Source organism: Malus sylvestris, chromosome 3 (genome assembly GCF_916048215.2).
Source record: "Malus sylvestris chromosome 3, drMalSylv7.2, whole genome shotgun sequence".
Lineage (NCBI taxonomy): Eukaryota > Viridiplantae > Streptophyta > Magnoliopsida > Rosales > Rosaceae > Malus > Malus sylvestris.
In genome coordinates this window covers 9,377,263-9,393,107 of record NC_062262.1, presented here as the reverse complement: position 1 = coordinate 9,393,107, position 15,845 = coordinate 9,377,263, and the positions used below count along the sequence as shown (strand labels likewise).

Below are 15,845 nucleotides of genomic sequence, written 5' to 3'. Positions count from 1 at the left end.
ATTGTTTTGGTATACAATAATCACTAGAACTGAACATGTGGTGCATAGAGCTTTGACACTTAACAAACTGAGTGACATACATTCGGTTAAGATGCATATGTGTTAAAAGATGGATCTAACTTAAAAATTTTAATGTGGACATTAATGACAATGTTTTTTATTTTTTTATTTTATTCTCAAAACCTGTTTAGCTCAGATAAACTACAATATTCTATATTTCTAAGTGTATTATTTGTGCTTTTTTTGTTGTTTAAAAACAGGGGAATAGCTGGTGGCTTTATCACAACACTATCATTTCAGATGTCGAAAAGACTCACAAAAACATTTAAATCTCTCTCTAACCATCATTGTGATTCATCAGTGTTAGGTATTGAACTTAAAATGTGTTGTAAAAAAAAAGAAAAAAAAAAGAGTAGTATTTGAGACGGTAAATCACCACGCACTAACGCCAATTATTGTGGTTAATCTTGTTCTTCCATGTGTTGAAATTTCTGTTGGTGTGTCCACTGCATGAACAGTTGAATTTCATTAACCAATCATAAAATCATTGTAAAACTGTTTCTTCCATTGTTGTGCACCGACCATGAGCGCAACCTGATAAGAGTCTCCAACACGTCCGTGCTCGACAAAGGATTTGCTCCTTTCATCTTCCATGCAATTCTTTTGGACTGTAGACCGTTGACTTTTAATTCTTCTTGTTCCCTTCTTTCTTCCTATTATGTTGAGGTATTATTTTATAGAAGGATAATATAAGGAGATTAAAATTTTAAACTAAATTTGCAAATCAAATAATATGTCACAAATAGAAAATAAGTGACACACCCCAACCGAAGTCGAGACGTGATGGCCATCACGTGGGGGTAACGTAGCCCAGTGCGCAACAGAAATGATGGTAATAATAAGAAAATGCAACTAAGTATATACCAAAACTAAACTTACTTAAACTAGAGATAATATGTAAGTGCGTGAAAGTGATCAAGTATAAGATACACACATATTAGAGCATAGGTAAACGAAAGTGCAGTCGAACTAACTAAGTATTAATTGTACAAATTGGGAGAACATCCCTACAGTTATTTAGAAGATCATCAGAACTGCCGAGAAGTCCTCATGAACCACCAAGATGTACAGCTACCTAGGACCTAGAGGGGTGCAAAATAGAAGGGTGCGTGGGAAAAAACAAAACGTTTGAAAACACATTTATCTTTTCTAAACATAATAACCCCTCATTGTAAAACCTGTATAGTTCCAGAAAATAATACTACGTATATACATACGAATATCAATGCACAAGGCTAGTAAAACTGAAGTATGCCATGCCATAACGTTTATGCATTAAAAGATGTAAGCCAGGTGAAATCAATATAAAATAATATATCAGTCGGAGTCACCTAATGTGACTTGTACGACTGGATCTATAGCTCATCAATATATGCTAGCACACGAGTCGGAACCACCTATTGTGGTCTGTATGATAGTGCTTGGTGTAAATATGTACGCTCAAGTACTACGATCACGTGAAGGCTGTGCGAATAATAGTGGGTCACCTACGAGTCGAAACCACCTATTGTGGTCTGTACGACAGGGCTGTCACCAAACTTGGATCCAAGGTGAGCGTGCGGTGCGGGAGGTGAACATCACGTGAATGACTGTGTCCTAGCCTCGGGCGGGAGCACTAACATCGGGGTGCAGCAATGATGAGCTCTAAATGCATTTATGCATAACAATATGCCATGCAACCAATACCATCACAATATACTCACTTGAGCCTTCGCAGCATCAAACGATATAGTTCACAATTTATAATAATGCAATACATAAAATGCAACTCATTTTCAAAGTGGCATTTAAAGCATAAATCATTTTTAAAATGTTATGGAAACCACGATATATATATACTCACTGATAAGTAGTAGGATCGTAGCCCCTTAATCTTGCTTGGCCACGCTCGTCCTCGGGGTACGTCTCACCTATATGCGAAATAACTAATTTTACGTTAATTTTTAAAGCACATACAATAATTCTAGGAATAACTTCTCATACATTGCTCAAATGAGGTGTTTGAATATACCAAGATGATCTACTTGACAACACGAACACCCCATATTTTTAGAAATTTTTTTGGATGTCCGACGCGCCGCCACGCACAGGCACGTGCCTGGCATGTTGACGGAAATCCTAACATCGTTAGGAGTGTTCCATCAATTAGACAGGGTATTCCGTTAAAGATAACTGATGGTACCTGACGCCGTTAAGAATATTCCGTTATCTTTGACAGAATATTCTCCTTATTCTTCAGTCACTTCGCCGGTTTCCACCGTCTGTACTTGCCAGAAATTGGAAAATTCTTATAAAGTTTATAACTTTCTCATTTCTCAACCAAATTTCATGAAATTTATATGGATTTGAAGGTCTTGAAGAGTAGAACATGTTCGTACATATTAAAGGTCCAAAATCCAATGGAAAACGGTCGGAAAAACCTTCAAAAGTTCCGGCCAACTATGTACCCTCTCGAACTTGCCTATTCTGACGTCCACTCCACTCCAAAACTACTCCAAAATGCTAGGGAAATTGATTGGAAGCTTCCTCAAGCCTCAAAACTTCATGAATCGTTCGCGATCACGTCGTCCAAAGCTCCACTGTGACGGAGCTCGAGAGTTGACGGGTCAACGTTCACCAAAACGAAAAACTAAGGGTATGGTGATGATTGTGAAGTCGAGAGGAGGATGATGATGGTCCTTATAAGCTCGATCAGTGTCGATTTGGTTAAGCTTGCAAGCTGTGGTGTTTCGGGTGTACGGACAGAGAGAAGAGTTAAGAAGGAAGGAGAAAAAGGGTGAGGGTGTACATGTGCGTGCGTGTGCACGATTGGCAGAAGATGAAAATAATAAAATCTGATTGGGCCCAAGGGAATAGGAGCCCATATAATTGGTTCGTAATTACTCGTTTACACACTTTAATAATTGTAACTTTCTCGTTACGACTCCGATTTGAGTCTAACTCGCATCAACGCACTTGTGACGTCAAGTCTAACTTGCATCCACATTATTTGGTTTACAAAATTTAATTTAGACATTTGATATCTCTGGCATCACCCTTTATTAAATATAGGCGTTTGTTACAACGCCTTTTTTATATGTTGTCTTAACCACATTCTAGGCTTTAATTATTGGAAGTAACTTGGATTCTCAAGGATGATGAGAAGTTCATTCTAATTAACTACGTGGCCGATTTACGGAATTTTGTGCTTATGACCGGAATGGATCATATTATAAAGCACTTTGTACATATCATTTTTTGTAAATAATCAATAAAATATGAGATCATTTAGTCATTGAATTGCATAAAGACATATTGACAAATTCGGTAAAAGCTTTAAGAACCATCAATCTATTTGCAACAATTGATTGACTAAACAACCTTAATTTTAATTGATTTTTTATATAAAAATTATAGAGAAACGAACAGTTCTGATAATAAACACGAAATTCTATAATTGGCCTTTAAACGAATTGAGGAGGAACTCCTCTCGATCTTGAGAAGCCAAATATTGCTCTTAATTATTATTAACTAATATGATCCAAGTGATTAGGTTACGCCTCCAAGTGATGCGTAACTTTTCTTGCCTTGGTTCAAGTGCAGTTAGAATAATATTTCTGACGATATATTATATCAGTGACACCAACTTTAATATTGATCAGTGTAGGGTTCTGTAGATGTCTATTTATCTTTATCTTTAGCAATTAGAATGATAAAAAATGTGTTTATCATTATCTTTACATAAAGATCGCATGGAGTAAAACTACTTTTTTTTTATTAATGAGAAAAACTATTTTTGATTAAAAAAATGAGTTTGGCTCCTTAAGGTTAAACAAGAGTTTTCCTTGAAACACTTTGTAACTTATTTACAAAATTTTGTGCTTATGATCGGAACATTCATATTATAAATCAGTCTATAAAGGTCAATTCTACATAATATCAATTAAATTAAAATTGTTAAGTCAATCAAGTGTAGCAAATAGATTGTCGGTTCGTAATGTTTTTATTAAATCTGTTCATATATCTGTATACAGCTCAATAACTAAACGATCCTGATTTTAATCGAGTTCTTTTGATATGAACTTTACAAGAAGTACAACTTCATTAGTTAGCTTCTCGAATAAAATGTGCTTGAGAAAGTGCGTGCTGCATGGCATCACGATAAGTATTGGTCGTGCATGCCGGTCCTTTTCGAAATCCCTTCTGAAACACTATGTGAAGTAGACTGCTCCTAAATGTTAGAGTGACGTTTACCATGGTACAAACACTTACCATTAGAGGTAGATATATAATATTCCTCCACCTAATTTTTTTCCAAAGTTTAAAGAGAAGGAAATTGTAGTAATGATCTATCAATTTTAACTCAATTAAAGTAATGATCTCTTAATTAAAAATCCATAACAAAAGGTCCCTTAACTTCTCAAAACGTGCCGCTGTGGTCTTTTTTTTTCAACTTTGTCAAAACTTATGTCAAAACGAGTCATGTTGGAAGAATCATTGCTACAATTGGGTTAAAGTTAAGAGACCATTGCTCCAATTGGATTAAAGTTGAGGAACCATTTCTTCAATTGGGTTAAAGTTGAGAGACCATTTCTACAATTTTTTCATTTAGTTTTCCATATTTGCCCCTTGATTCTGACCTCACTTGCGTGACACGTGACTTAATTTAACGGAAGTTTTAACGATGTTGACGAAAATGACCATAACTACACGTTTTGATTTATAGTTGAGAGACTATTGCTCTAGTTAAGTTAAAGTTAAAGAACCATTACTACAATTTTCTCTTTAAAAAAAATAACATAAACTGTCTCACATATTGATAGATCATTACCTATATGTAAGTCCTAGGATCGATTTCACCTCTTCCACTATTGTGTCAAAAAACGAGTTTGATGTCATACATAGAGAGACAGGTGCATGATAACATATTTTGGAACGTTGATAACAACTTCTCATAACTAACAAAACATGTAATGCTTCGTAATAAAATCATTGTTTGCAAAAAAAATTTGGTAAATGCAATTTAACTGGAGGAAGTTGACGTATTATGAATGAAATCATAGGGAGACAAATTTTTATATGTGAAGATTCTCAATGCATGTACTTTTTCAACTAGGGTGGGTTCAAAAAATCGAAAACTGAAAAAAAAGGGGACCGAACATCGAACACCGAACCAAAACAAAAAAATAAAAAACTGAAAAGAAATAGAACCGAAAAAAAAAAATGAACCAAACCAAACCTTATTGGTTTGGTTTCGGTTTTGGAGGTTTGGAAACCGAACCAAACCGAATCCCTTTATATTTTATGAATGTATGCTCATAATGTTTTTTTTGTGAAACTTTGTTGCCAAGTTTGAAACTAAGCCTAGGGCTTTTCAAGGAGCATACTTTGTTCAGATAGGGAGAATATTTCATGGGTTATAGAGGAAAGTTTTAAAAAAGCCTTAGAACTTAGATGAGTTTCTCTATTTGTTTATTTTTTTAATGGATACGGTGATCATTTTTCGTTGTTGATAGAATATGATTGGTTTATATGCTCTTATTTATATGTACAACTACCTTTCCACTTTCCCACTTTCTCTATTTTCTTATTATTAGTCTACCAATGCAAGCCTATTTTCTAAATTTCATGATAAAAAAAAAACCGAAACCGAATCGAACAAAACTAAAATAAATAAATAAACCTAGAAAATTAAACCAAACTGAACCGAACCAAAATTTTGATTCGATTTTAGTTTTGACAAAAAATCGAACCGAATGAAATCAAACCCACCCCTATTTCCATCTACATAAAAAAAAAACATACACCGCTAAATAATAATGTGTCAATAAACTAAAAATAATTAAACAAAATTTTACACGTACTTTTATTTCGTTAACGACAGTTACTAATTCATCCGCACCATGTACATCATTTTCCTACCCAAAAATTTCTCTCCTAACTTACCCACCTAAACAGCTTTTGGGTTCAAAATTTCACAAAGTAAATTAAATACAGTCAAAGCCAAGTGCCAGCTGTGATATCCACATGTCAAATTACAATTTGTTGGACACCAAAAACTCTATTTTTTTTTCCAGTTTTATTTTCCCCTGGGAAATACGCAGCAGAGTTATGGCAGGCGAGCGCGTCGATCACCGTTTGAGACCATCGTTTCACACAGCACGGCATTATTAAGGGCAAACGCGTAAAGTCAGAGGGGCCGTAAAATGCTGATTCAGTGGGACCCACCCGGGGAATATCAAGCATCAACTTTTGTTTTATTACAGATCCGACGGCTGTGGGAAGAGCTGTGACGGATGACCATCACCTGCCGGTGAATGTTCAGAAAGAAGAGATGTTCGGTTGCTCGCCACAGGAAAAGGACAAAGATTAGTTGCGAACCAGCTCGCAACTAAAATCACGAATACCAATGATAAACGGCCACGTAACCAGAGCACTTAGGCGATAGGAACACGTTACAGACATTACAAAAAATGCCGTAAATTTAATGCGAGTTTGACCAAAGAAAGCAATGTGGCGGAGCGATAGGCACGGCTCCGACGGCTCGGATGTTGTTGTTAGTGCTACGCATGCAGCAGATTCCGGCCCTCGTTATCTGTAGGGTATTTTATTTTTGAGTAAATTATATAGTAGCCCCTCAGGTTTGAGGTCTATTACAATCGCATACAACAACTTCAAAACATTTCACTTTCATACCTCAACTACTATTTTATTTCAATATAGTACATCCGTTACATTTTTCATTTATTAATCCGTTAAATGCTGACGTGGCTGCCAAATGTCTGCCACGTGACAAATAAAATAATTTTTTAATTTTTTTTAAAACCTGAATTTTCTCAAAAACAAAAAAATTGAAAAAAAAAAAAACCCATGACTCTCATCCCTCACCCACCCCCAGCGACCTCCCCAGAAACCTAAAAAAAAATTGAAACAGAAGAAGAAGAAAAGCTCAAAACCTTTCCCTCCCCCACCCCCCCGCCCCGCCGCGACCTACAACCCACCTCCCTTCCTCCCCCGGGCTACCTTTCGGCGACCACACCCCCCCGGTGCCGCCAGATCCCTTCCTCCCCCCGGCTACCTTTCGGCGACCACACCCCCCCCCGGTGCCGCCAGATCCCTTCCTCCCCCCGGCTACCTTTCAGCGACCACCCACCCGCGCCAAGATCTCATGATTTTCAATGTGGGTGAGTTTTGAAAATACTTTGAGTTTGAGATGATTTTTGGACTAGTTTTGTGGTAGATCCGCCTAATCTCGGGTGCAATTTTTGGGGGTGCGTGATGGGATTTAAGGAGTGAGGTGTGTAGAGGAGGGAAGCAGATGTGTGCGAGGGTGGGTGTGTTGGGTTTTTTTTTCTTCTTCTTTCTGGGTTGCAAGTTGGGGTAGCGGAAGATGCGTGCGGAGGAGGTGGAGCTGGGTGTAGAGGAGGAGGTGGAGGATGGGTGTGGATCATCGGACTTCGCCGGGTATGGGATCTAGGTTTTTTTTGTTCGGGGGAGGAATAATGGGATTTGGGGTTTTTTTAATAGGAACTGGGTTTTTGCATCGGATGGGGGGGGGTAATGGGATCAGGGTTTCAGAGTTTTTTTTTTTTTTGGTTTAAGGTTCAGGTACAGGGGCTTGGGGGGAGGATCTAGATTATCTAATTTTTTTTTCCTCGTAAATTTAGAAGATTAAGGTTTAAAAAAAAAAAATTGCCACGTGGCATAAATGTGACAGCCACATCAATATTTAACGGATCAATGGATGGAAAATGTAACGGATGCATTATTTTGAAATAAAATAGTATTTGAGGTATGAAAGTGAAATATTTTAAAGATGTTGTATGGAGTTGTAATAGATCTCAAACTTGATGGGCTACTATGTAATTTACTCTTTATTTTTAGATTACGAAAGTTATGCATAAGATTAAGGAATTGGATCCTCGCCCTCCTAATCCACTAATACGGACGGTTGAATTTTGATCCAACGGTTACAATTATTATAACCTTTAGAGGGATCCTCTGCTTGTAGCCGTTGAATCAAAATCAAACGGCCCGTGTTGTTGGGTCAAAAGGATTCCGAGGCTTTGATTCGCGGATAATCTTTTTCTAAAGCCATGTTTTATTCCTTTTTAATTGTAAGTAAGAAGTTTTAAATTCAATTCTCGCCAAAGGTGGATTTGAATCACATTATTGCTAGTTCATTGTAACGCTTAACCTAGTTCCTCACCCTTTTAGTGTAGATATCGTTTAAAAAAAAATTAAAAAAAATACTTCTTGGGTGTAATTATATATTGGGGAAATACCGTAAAGAATGCCTTATTGAGGCCAAATTGCAAACTAGTCGGCCATTTAGGTTTTCAATTATGTTGTTCTAACTACGAGATATGCAATTAAAAACATCAGATTTCTAATAATATGTTTGCCATATAAAAGTTTCGTTCAGTATTTGCTTCCAAATTTCTGATTTACAAATCAAACTGAACCTTACATGCAAGAAATTTAATGACAAGTAAGCCTTCATACTAAAATGTCAAAAAAAGAAAAAAAAAGAAAAAAAAAACCATATTGTCTTACCAAACACCGAAGAAGGCTAATACCATTTTGTTGATAGATTTATGCAACCTTCCATGGACCAGGAGATGGAACGTCTATCCTACGCAGCTTTACTCTTAAATAGCAAATAGGCTGTTTCCCAATTGATTAAAATTAATAAAATAATTAAAATACACACATTGTATACATGTAGAATACAATTTAGATACATACTGTATACATACACATCGTGTTAATCAAATTATAAATATAGTTCCAAAATTGAACAATGCTACATGGATATGGTATTGGCCCATCTACTTGTCAAGAAACGTTGAACATGGTATAGGGAATGGAATTCATGATGATACATCTCGTATACACATCGTATGTGTATAGCATACGCTGTATACACATCGTAAGCATCTCGTATCAGTCGAATTATAACCATAAGTCAAAAGATAACAACGACAGACATATAACATTGCGTAATCTACTTGTCAAAAAACGTCGAATGTAAAATTCCATAGATGCGTGGTAAATAAAAGATAAAAAATAATGTTGAAAAGGGAAAGTTAATGACGTGGCGAACATCAATTTGTCAAAATTGAATTTACTTTTGCGGTTGATTTGCATCACAAACCACCCCCCTCCCCATTATATTAAAGAAAAAGTTCACAAAAAATATACAAGAGTCTGTCACTTTGTGTCTGAGTTTTGCAAACGCTTTCTTCCTTCTTCTTCTCTCGTTCTGCTCTGGTTTCTTGGTTGGTTGGCTTTCTATGCTTATCTGGTGCTCTGTTCTTGTGCGCCAGTTGAGATAAGGAGTGAGAGCACGAGAAAAAAAGAAAGGGGGAAAAACGATGAGCTGTTTTTGCTGCTCTAAGAAATCAGTCAAAGAACCAGAGAAGGAAATTACCAACATCAACACCAACAAACCCAATCATCAAGGTGAAAATTATTTTCCAGAATTATTTGATTTAAATTTGGGGTCATTGAGATGAAACCGATGTGTTATATGATCATATTTGATTTTTTTTTTTGGTATTATTTTGAGAATATTTTTGGAAGTTTTTTTTTTTTACTTTTGGCATTGTGGGTTTTATTTTCGGTTGCTATAATTTGCTTTCTTTTTCTAAATCTGTTTGAATTTCGTGGGTGGTAATCTTTATCCTACCTGGGCTTATGTGTGTCTTTCAATCTGTGAATAAAAGCCTTTAAATTTCGTTTCATTGTATGAGTTATTGACTTTCTTCCATTATTTTTTGAAATTTCGATTCAAAAGGTGGGTGCTTTTGACTTTGCCATGAAATTAGTGTGAATATTTGAAATTTTGCAGTGGGTGAGGAAAGACATATGGCTGAATGGGATTTAATCACATTTGTAAAATTTTAATCCTTTTTGTTTATCTGGGATTATGTTAAATTGTTAATTTTCTCATCTGGTGCTAAATTAATAAATTTAAATTGGTTCCTGTTGGTGTTCAATTCGTTGAGACTGTTGCTCATTCATTTTGTTTGTTTTTTTGCTTGGTTGGGAAGGTCCAATCCATATTCCACACTCCTTTTAGTTTCGAATTTTGTCAGTTTGTATTCTTTGTTTGCATTTATATATTACATGACTCCGATTTTTCACCCCATATTTGAGAGAACTAATCGATATCGAATTTTGGATTTTGCTTACCATGTGCTGTATTTTGTCTTTTTTCTTGGCATTCTCAAATCTCTCTTACTTACTTGTCTGCATATTTGGCCGTTTTGATAGGTCAAGTGAATACGAATGGTGATGTGAAAAAGGAATTGGGTGTGAAAAAGGAAATGGTTGTAAAAAAGGAGGAGGCCACGAAGGATGACCAGTTGTCGTTGGATGTAAAGGAGTTGAATATAAAAGAGGAGGGTTCCAACGATGGAAAAACCGCTGGCAAGCGGGCACAGACGTTTACATTTGCTGAACTTGCAGCATCAACTGGCAATTTCAGGTCTGATTGCTTTGTAGGTGAAGGAGGGTTTGGAAAAGTTTACAAGGGTCAACTGGAGAAAATTAATCAGGTCAGTAGTGTTTATGCGAATGTTACTTCTATCATTGAGTGCTTTTAAATTACACTGTTAAAACTGTTTTCTTCAACTGAGCTTTGAACTTGTACGTTGAGTTGAATGCTGGACATTACACGTTCCCTTTTATGCCATTGTGTAAAATATGTGTTTTGTTCCTTGATTTTCATTTAATAAATGACTTATAAGCTCAAGGGCTGACCCAATTTTGCTGTTGTTGTTGTTCTAGGTTGTTGCTATCAAGCAGCTTGATCGTAATGGATGCCAAGGAATTAGGGAATTTGTTGTCGAAGTATTGACACTTAGTTTGGCTGACCACCCTAATCTTGTCAAACTGCTTGGATTCTGTGCCGAGGGAGATCAGAGGCTATTGGTTTATGAATATATGCCATTAGGATCTTTGGAAAACCATTTGCATGGTATGCATCTGAAACACTCCAAAATCCCGTTCTTGTGTTATGATTGAGATTACCTTTTCACTTTCTTTGCATCTGCCCTTTATATCGCAATGAGTTTGACTTAAGTATCACATTTGTTTTGCTTTTACAGATCCTTCACCCAGCAGGAATGTGCTTGACTGGAATACAAGAATGAAGATAGCAGCTGGTGCTGCTAGGGGTTTAGAGTATCTGCATGAGAAAATGCAGCCCCCTGTTATATACCGTGACCTGAAATGCTCGAACATTTTGCTCGGTGAGGGGTACCATCCAAAGCTATCGGATTTTGGCTTGGCTAAAGTAGGTCCCAGTGGAGATAAAACTCATGTTTCTACTAGGGTTATGGGCACGTATGGGTATTGTGCACCGGATTATGCCATGACAGGTCAGCTGACTTTCAAATCAGATGTTTATAGCTTTGGGGTTGTTCTTTTGGAGCTTATCACAGGAAGGAAAGCTATTGATAATACAAGACCCGTCAGAGAGCAGAACCTGGTAGCATGGGTAAGATAGCTCTAGTTGCACTCTCTTCTTCGATATCTACTATTACACTTCATTTGGTGGAACTGGATATGTTAAATTCATGGTAGCTGCTGTTCTTTGAAATATTGTGTGCTACACAATAATTCTCGGAAATGCTGATATTTCTGGAAGCCTTTGTTTATCAGATTTGTAGGCATATGTTAGGTCGGGCCCAAGAGGCTGGATACAAGTATTATGATCGGATTTTGTTGAAACTTACTTTCCTTACAGATGAAGGAAATGAACAGGGGCATCATTCAGCTAAAAGGGACTATCCTTGGGGGATTTTTCATCTTGCGGTTGATTTGTTGTCCCTACTTTGATATCCAAAGTAGAAATGTTGAGTATTTCCAACTGAGTTGCCCGCACATGCATAGAAACTAGCCGATGTAGTCCATATAGAATTGGAAATATTGGTTGTTATCTTTTCAGTGGAGTAAATAGAAATTCGTTACATGTATATAATTATCAGTAGTTTGGTTTCACAACTGGTTGTGTATCCTTAACCATTATATTGTTTTCAGGCAAGACCCATGTTCAGAGACCGGAAGAAGTTCTCAATAATGGTGGATCCGTTGCTTCAAGGTCACTATCCAGTCAGGGGATTATACCAAGCTCTTGCTATTGCTGCGATGTGCGTTCAAGAGCAGCCCAATATGCGGCCTGTCATAACTGACATAGTTACAGCGCTGCATTACCTTGCATCCCAGAAATATGACCCCCAAACCGATCCAGTTCAAACCTCGATAAAGGGTCCATCTTCTCCAAAAGTGAGGAGAGATGATGATATAACACAGATTGGAGGTGACAGGCCAGAGAGAGACTAGGCCAGAGGATTACATTAAAGAATAAAGCAGCCAATAACATTTTGCGGTCTTGTAGATGATGTGCCTAGTTATCAATTTTTGCATCATAGAAGATAACAGGTACGACTGCCATCCTCAATGTTCATACACAGAATTTCTGCCTTTTCTTTTCTTCTTCTTTTTTTCTTTTTTTTTTTCGTTCTTTTCTTTTTTGCGGTGTACATGAGAGATGGCGTTTAGTGTATGTAAAAAATGCTTCATTGTAGAAACATTATTGGATTAGTTAGCCTTAATTTCTATAATAGTTCCATTCTTTCGCATATTGCCTCGTTTTTCTCTTTTTGTTTCCCACCGGGCGTGTATACTTCCGCTTTTGTTTCAGTTTCATTTTCTGCAGTACAATATAGCTGCAGAATAGTGGATGTTCTCGTGCACGAGCTTTATTGTAAAAACGAAGTGGACATATCTACTTCCTCCTTTCTGCATGCAGGTAATGCGGGGAACATCGTTGTTGGGGAGCTTATGATGCCCCTCTTCCGGTTAACCCAATTCAAAGAGGGGCATTGGAGATTCCGGTGAATGACTTGTTATTGTGTAACCGGGGCTGAGTGTGGTAAGTTTTGAGGGTTTAGGGTTTAGGAGGGTAAATATCGTTTAGGCTGCCGAAAGTGCTTTGAGCTCTTAAGTAGCATTGGACAAATTTGTAAAAAGATGTTTAACTCGTTACTTTGTTGGCAAATGGATGTTTATGGATTGGTTTGGAACTATTTTTAAAATGATTGGATGTTCTTTTAGAGAATGCATTTGGTTTTGAAAAGCACTTAAAGTGCTTCTTACAAGGAGCACTTAAAGTGCTTCGTGCTTCTTGCATGAAGTAATAAATTGCTTTTTCAGGACTTACTTGCCATTATACTAAGGATTGGTTCCAAAAGCATTTTCACTAAAAGCGCTTTCAATCATTTTAAAAGCACTTTCAAATCAGCACTACTTCAACCATAGGAATTAGTGTCCTCCCCTACTTGAAAAAAAAAAGAAAAAAAAAGAGGAATTCTTTAGACAAGACTGGCATTAATGCTATATGTGTATTAACCGTTGGATTTGATTTCCATAATTGTTAAGATCTTTTATCTCAATCTCAATTCACTCATTATTTGTATCGTTTAATGTTACATAATATTGAAGAAAAATAATTTTTTGGACAAGTCGAGCTATTTTTGGCGGTGGTGCGCGCACTTGCGACATATAGCCTTGATTTAATAAGTACCATTGAACAAATTTGTATAAAGATGTTAACTTGTTACTTTGTTGGCAAATGGATGTTTACAGGTTTGTTTGGAACTACTTTTAAAATGACTGGATGTTCTTTTAGAGAATGCTTTTGGTTTCCAAAAACACTTAAAGTGCTTCCTACAAGAAGCACTTACTTTGTGCTTCTTGCATGAAGTAATAAACTGCTTTTCCAGGGTTTACTTATCATTGTATTAAGGATTGGTTCCAAAAACAATTTCACTAAAAACACTTTTAGTTATTTTAAAAGCACTTCCAAACCAGCATTACTTCAGCCATCGGAATTAGTGTCCTCCCTTATTTGAACAAAAAAAAAAAAGAGGAATTCTTTGGATGGGACTGGCATCAATGCTATATGTGTTTTAGTCGTTAGATTTGATTTCCATAATTGTTAAGATCTTTTATTTCAATCTCATTCACTCATTATCCCGTATCGTTTTTAATGTTACATAGTATTGAAGAAAAATAATATTTTTGGACAAGTCGAGCTTTTTTTATTTCAATCAATGCGAAGAGTTAGGCTAGTGTGGGGACTTTCAGTCTCAGTTTAGCATCCAACACATGCATTGTGAGTGTTGAAAATCATAAGATACTCAATTTGTAAGCGTGGGTAGTCAAAACTGGGAGTGCCAAAATCGTTAGAGAATGTTTGCTCTGGGAATATTTTTATTCACCATCCTATTTATCATCGTTGAATGAATTTAAAATTTAAATTTATATAATGAATAGACATAAATCTCAAAATATAAATTCTATCACTTGAGGGTGATAGACCATGCAAAAAGGCACCATGTTTGCTTTGGTACAAAACGTGATGCTTGTGCTCTATTTGGTGACAAGACGTGATGAGAGATAATACCATGCAAAGCTTGACCAATTGGGAAAGTGTTACCACATTCAAAGATTTGTCTAATAAAACCAAGGCATTCATCATCATCCATTATTATTACATTATTGTGAGAGAGAGAGAGAGAGAGAGAGAGTCGTGCATACACTCTCTTATGGAAAAGCTGTACCAAAATTGATGCAATTGATATCTTCATTTTTCCCATCAAGTTATCATTGGTTATGAGTTCTACTCGCGGAAGGTATGGTTTTCCGTTTGGGAGTGTGTCTATACAAAACTGATAACTCATCCAAGTATTTTTGTTTGAAGTGCTTTTATGGAAGTATATTGACACCCATTTGGATATGCTTGTTTGGAGCAAGTCCTGTGTGCTCTTTAGCCCCGATGGACCGGCGATTCCAATCATCCAATTGCCCCAGCAATCGGCTCTAGCCCATGTGGGTAATGGGACTTGGGGGAGGCCCGATGGACAGGCCAGACGGGAATCCATCGTCCGAGAGCCTGAGGTCCAAGTGATGAATGATTGACGTCAGCCACAATATAAAAATATAAAAAATTAATTAGAAATTAATTAAAAAATGAAAAATATTAATGAAAAAAGTAAAAAATTAATAAAAAAATCCGAAAAAAAAATTGATTTAATTTTTCTATAAATATGTTATCATTATCTTCCAACTTACACCATAATTTTATATTTTCTCAAATACTTTGGATTGTAATTTCTTATTTAATGACATGTGGTACAACGAGACCGATTAAAAATCATATATGAAATTACAAATAAAATTATTTTTTATTATTTTATAAAATAAAAAATACTAATATTTTATTGCCTATTGCCATGACTATTCAGTTTAGGGGTGGAGATACAAAAGGCAGTTACTGATCACTGAAGGCTATTCAATAGTGAGTTGCCCTAGGGGGCCTTTGCAACGTTGGAGTTGCTCTTAGAAAATCACTTATGGGCTTCCATTAGAAGCACATCCAAAACTTTAATATAAGTGTTTCCTAAAATAAGCATACATCATGTACTTCTTTTTGAAAAATAGTGTTTTTTAATATTGGAGAAGTTGATGTTGCACCACACAATTAATTGCTATACCGAGAGTAGCCCAGCTATTTATAAAATATTTTGAACATTTTTTTGAAAAATATGTTATAAGCGTTTTTGGTGTTCTAAAAGCATTTCATGACCTCACCTCACTATTTTCCAACTTAGTTAATGTCATTACAAATTTTCGTAAAACCCAACCTAGTTTTATGAATGACCGTTTCATTGTTCTGAAAGGAGATCAACAATGGAAGGGATGAAATGGAAAGGATGAAATGACCATCTTAGTCT

General features: G+C 36.3%; 1 protein-coding gene across 3 annotated transcripts; it reads left to right on the top strand.

Moving 5' to 3' along the window:
• Nucleotides 1-9,227: 9,227 nt before the first annotated feature.
• LOC126617413 (probable serine/threonine-protein kinase PBL5) lies at nt 9,228-13,168 on the top strand. 3 transcript variants are annotated; one of them, XR_007621353.1, is made up of 6 exons: nt 9,228-9,504; nt 10,318-10,601; nt 10,834-11,023; nt 11,154-11,545; nt 12,088-12,489; nt 12,860-13,168. XR_007621353.1 is itself a non-coding variant. In XM_050285483.1 (5 exons), the coding sequence occupies exons 1-5, from the start codon at nt 9,417-9,419 to the stop codon at nt 12,388-12,390; spliced, it is 1,257 nt and encodes a 418-aa protein (XP_050141440.1). In that variant the 5' UTR covers nt 9,228-9,416; the 3' UTR covers nt 12,391-12,689. The 3 variants fall into 3 exon arrangements, 1 of the variants encoding a protein (XP_050141440.1); XR_007621354.1 differs by having other exon boundaries at nt 12,752-13,168; XM_050285483.1 differs by lacking the exon at nt 12,860-13,168 and having other exon boundaries at nt 12,088-12,689.
• The last annotated feature ends 2,677 nt before the right edge of the window (nt 13,169-15,845 follow it).

What these genes read in the sequence shown, in the direction of transcription:
- LOC126617413 (XM_050285483.1), top strand. Translation starts at nt 9,417, where the DNA reads ATGAGCTGTTTTTGCTGCTCTAAGAAATCAGTCAAAGAACCAGAGAAG. An exon ending in TTTGGAAAACCATTTGCATG is followed by an intron (nt 11,024 to 11,153) that starts GTATGCATCTGA and finishes TTGCTTTTACAG; the next exon opens with ATCCTTCACCCAGCAGGAAT. An exon ending in AGCAGAACCTGGTAGCATGG is followed by an intron (nt 11,546 to 12,087) that starts GTAAGATAGCTC and finishes TATTGTTTTCAG; the next exon opens with GCAAGACCCATGTTCAGAGA.